General features: G+C 47.3%; 1 protein-coding gene across 1 annotated transcript; it reads left to right on the forward strand.

Moving 5' to 3' along the window:
- Positions 1 to 6: 6 nt before the first annotated feature.
- LOC107579924 (rab GTPase-activating protein 1-like) lies at positions 7 to 772 on the forward strand (the record flags this gene model as incomplete). Its single annotated transcript, XM_016265705.1, has 3 exons — positions 7 to 55; positions 305 to 473; positions 679 to 772. Coding segments are annotated over exons 2-3 (263 nt in total), but the record flags the coding sequence as incomplete, so codon positions are not given.
- Positions 773 to 811: the final 39 nt, after the last annotated feature.

Raw genomic sequence — 811 nt, forward strand, 5'->3', positions numbered from 1 at the left:
CTGGCCCTTCAGCAAACGCAGTTACACCGAGACCTTCTATCTCAAGCTCAGACAGGTGAGGATGAGCTCGGTGCAGGGCCTGACATTTTACAGGACTTGATTTGTTAGAGATCCAAAAGTCTGTCCCTCAAAATCCTCCTGTTTTGGCCGCAATGTCACATTTTCGCTTTCAACATTGAGACCGCATTCACATGCGAAGTTTGTAGCTCGCTAGGTTTTGAGACAAGAGCATAGCATGAACAAGCATGTGGAGACAGTCTTTAAAAGAAATGAGCATTTGACGGTGCCTGCACTCTGCTCCCAGATGGAGAACACGGAGAGGAAGAGTAACTCAGACACGCTGTATGAAGTGGTGAGTTTAGAGAGCGAGACCGAGAGAGAGAGGAGGAAGACCACAGCGAGCCCCGGCATCCTGTCGTGCGGCTCTCACGGCTCTATGGTGCCCTCTCCTCCTGAGGATGATGAGGAGGAAGGTGAGCGGCCCTCAGCTCTCTTTGATATCACCATGTACATGACTTCAGGAGTGGTTCTTTTAAGGTCCTCCAGGAATTCATGTGTTTTAGCACAACTATGTGGAGATTTTTGAGATATTATGTAGAATAGGAGATTTTACTGAACCTTTGAAGCTGGTAACATCTCTCTCATTCTTTCTCTCTTTCGCTCTCACTATCCTTCCAGACAATGACGAGCCGTTATTGAGTGGATCTGGAGACGTGTCTAAGGAGTGCGGTGAAAAAATTCTGGAAACTTGGGGAGATTTACTGTCTAAATGGTGAGTGCTTTGAAAACAAGTGGAAATGAAGGCGCAGGG

The sequence above is a fragment of the Sinocyclocheilus grahami genome, unplaced genomic scaffold, assembly GCF_001515645.1.
Source record: "Sinocyclocheilus grahami isolate Dianchi unplaced genomic scaffold, SAMN03320097.WGS_v1.1 scaffold21865.1, whole genome shotgun sequence".
In the NCBI taxonomy this organism is placed as follows: Eukaryota; Metazoa; Chordata; class Actinopteri; order Cypriniformes; family Cyprinidae; genus Sinocyclocheilus; species Sinocyclocheilus grahami.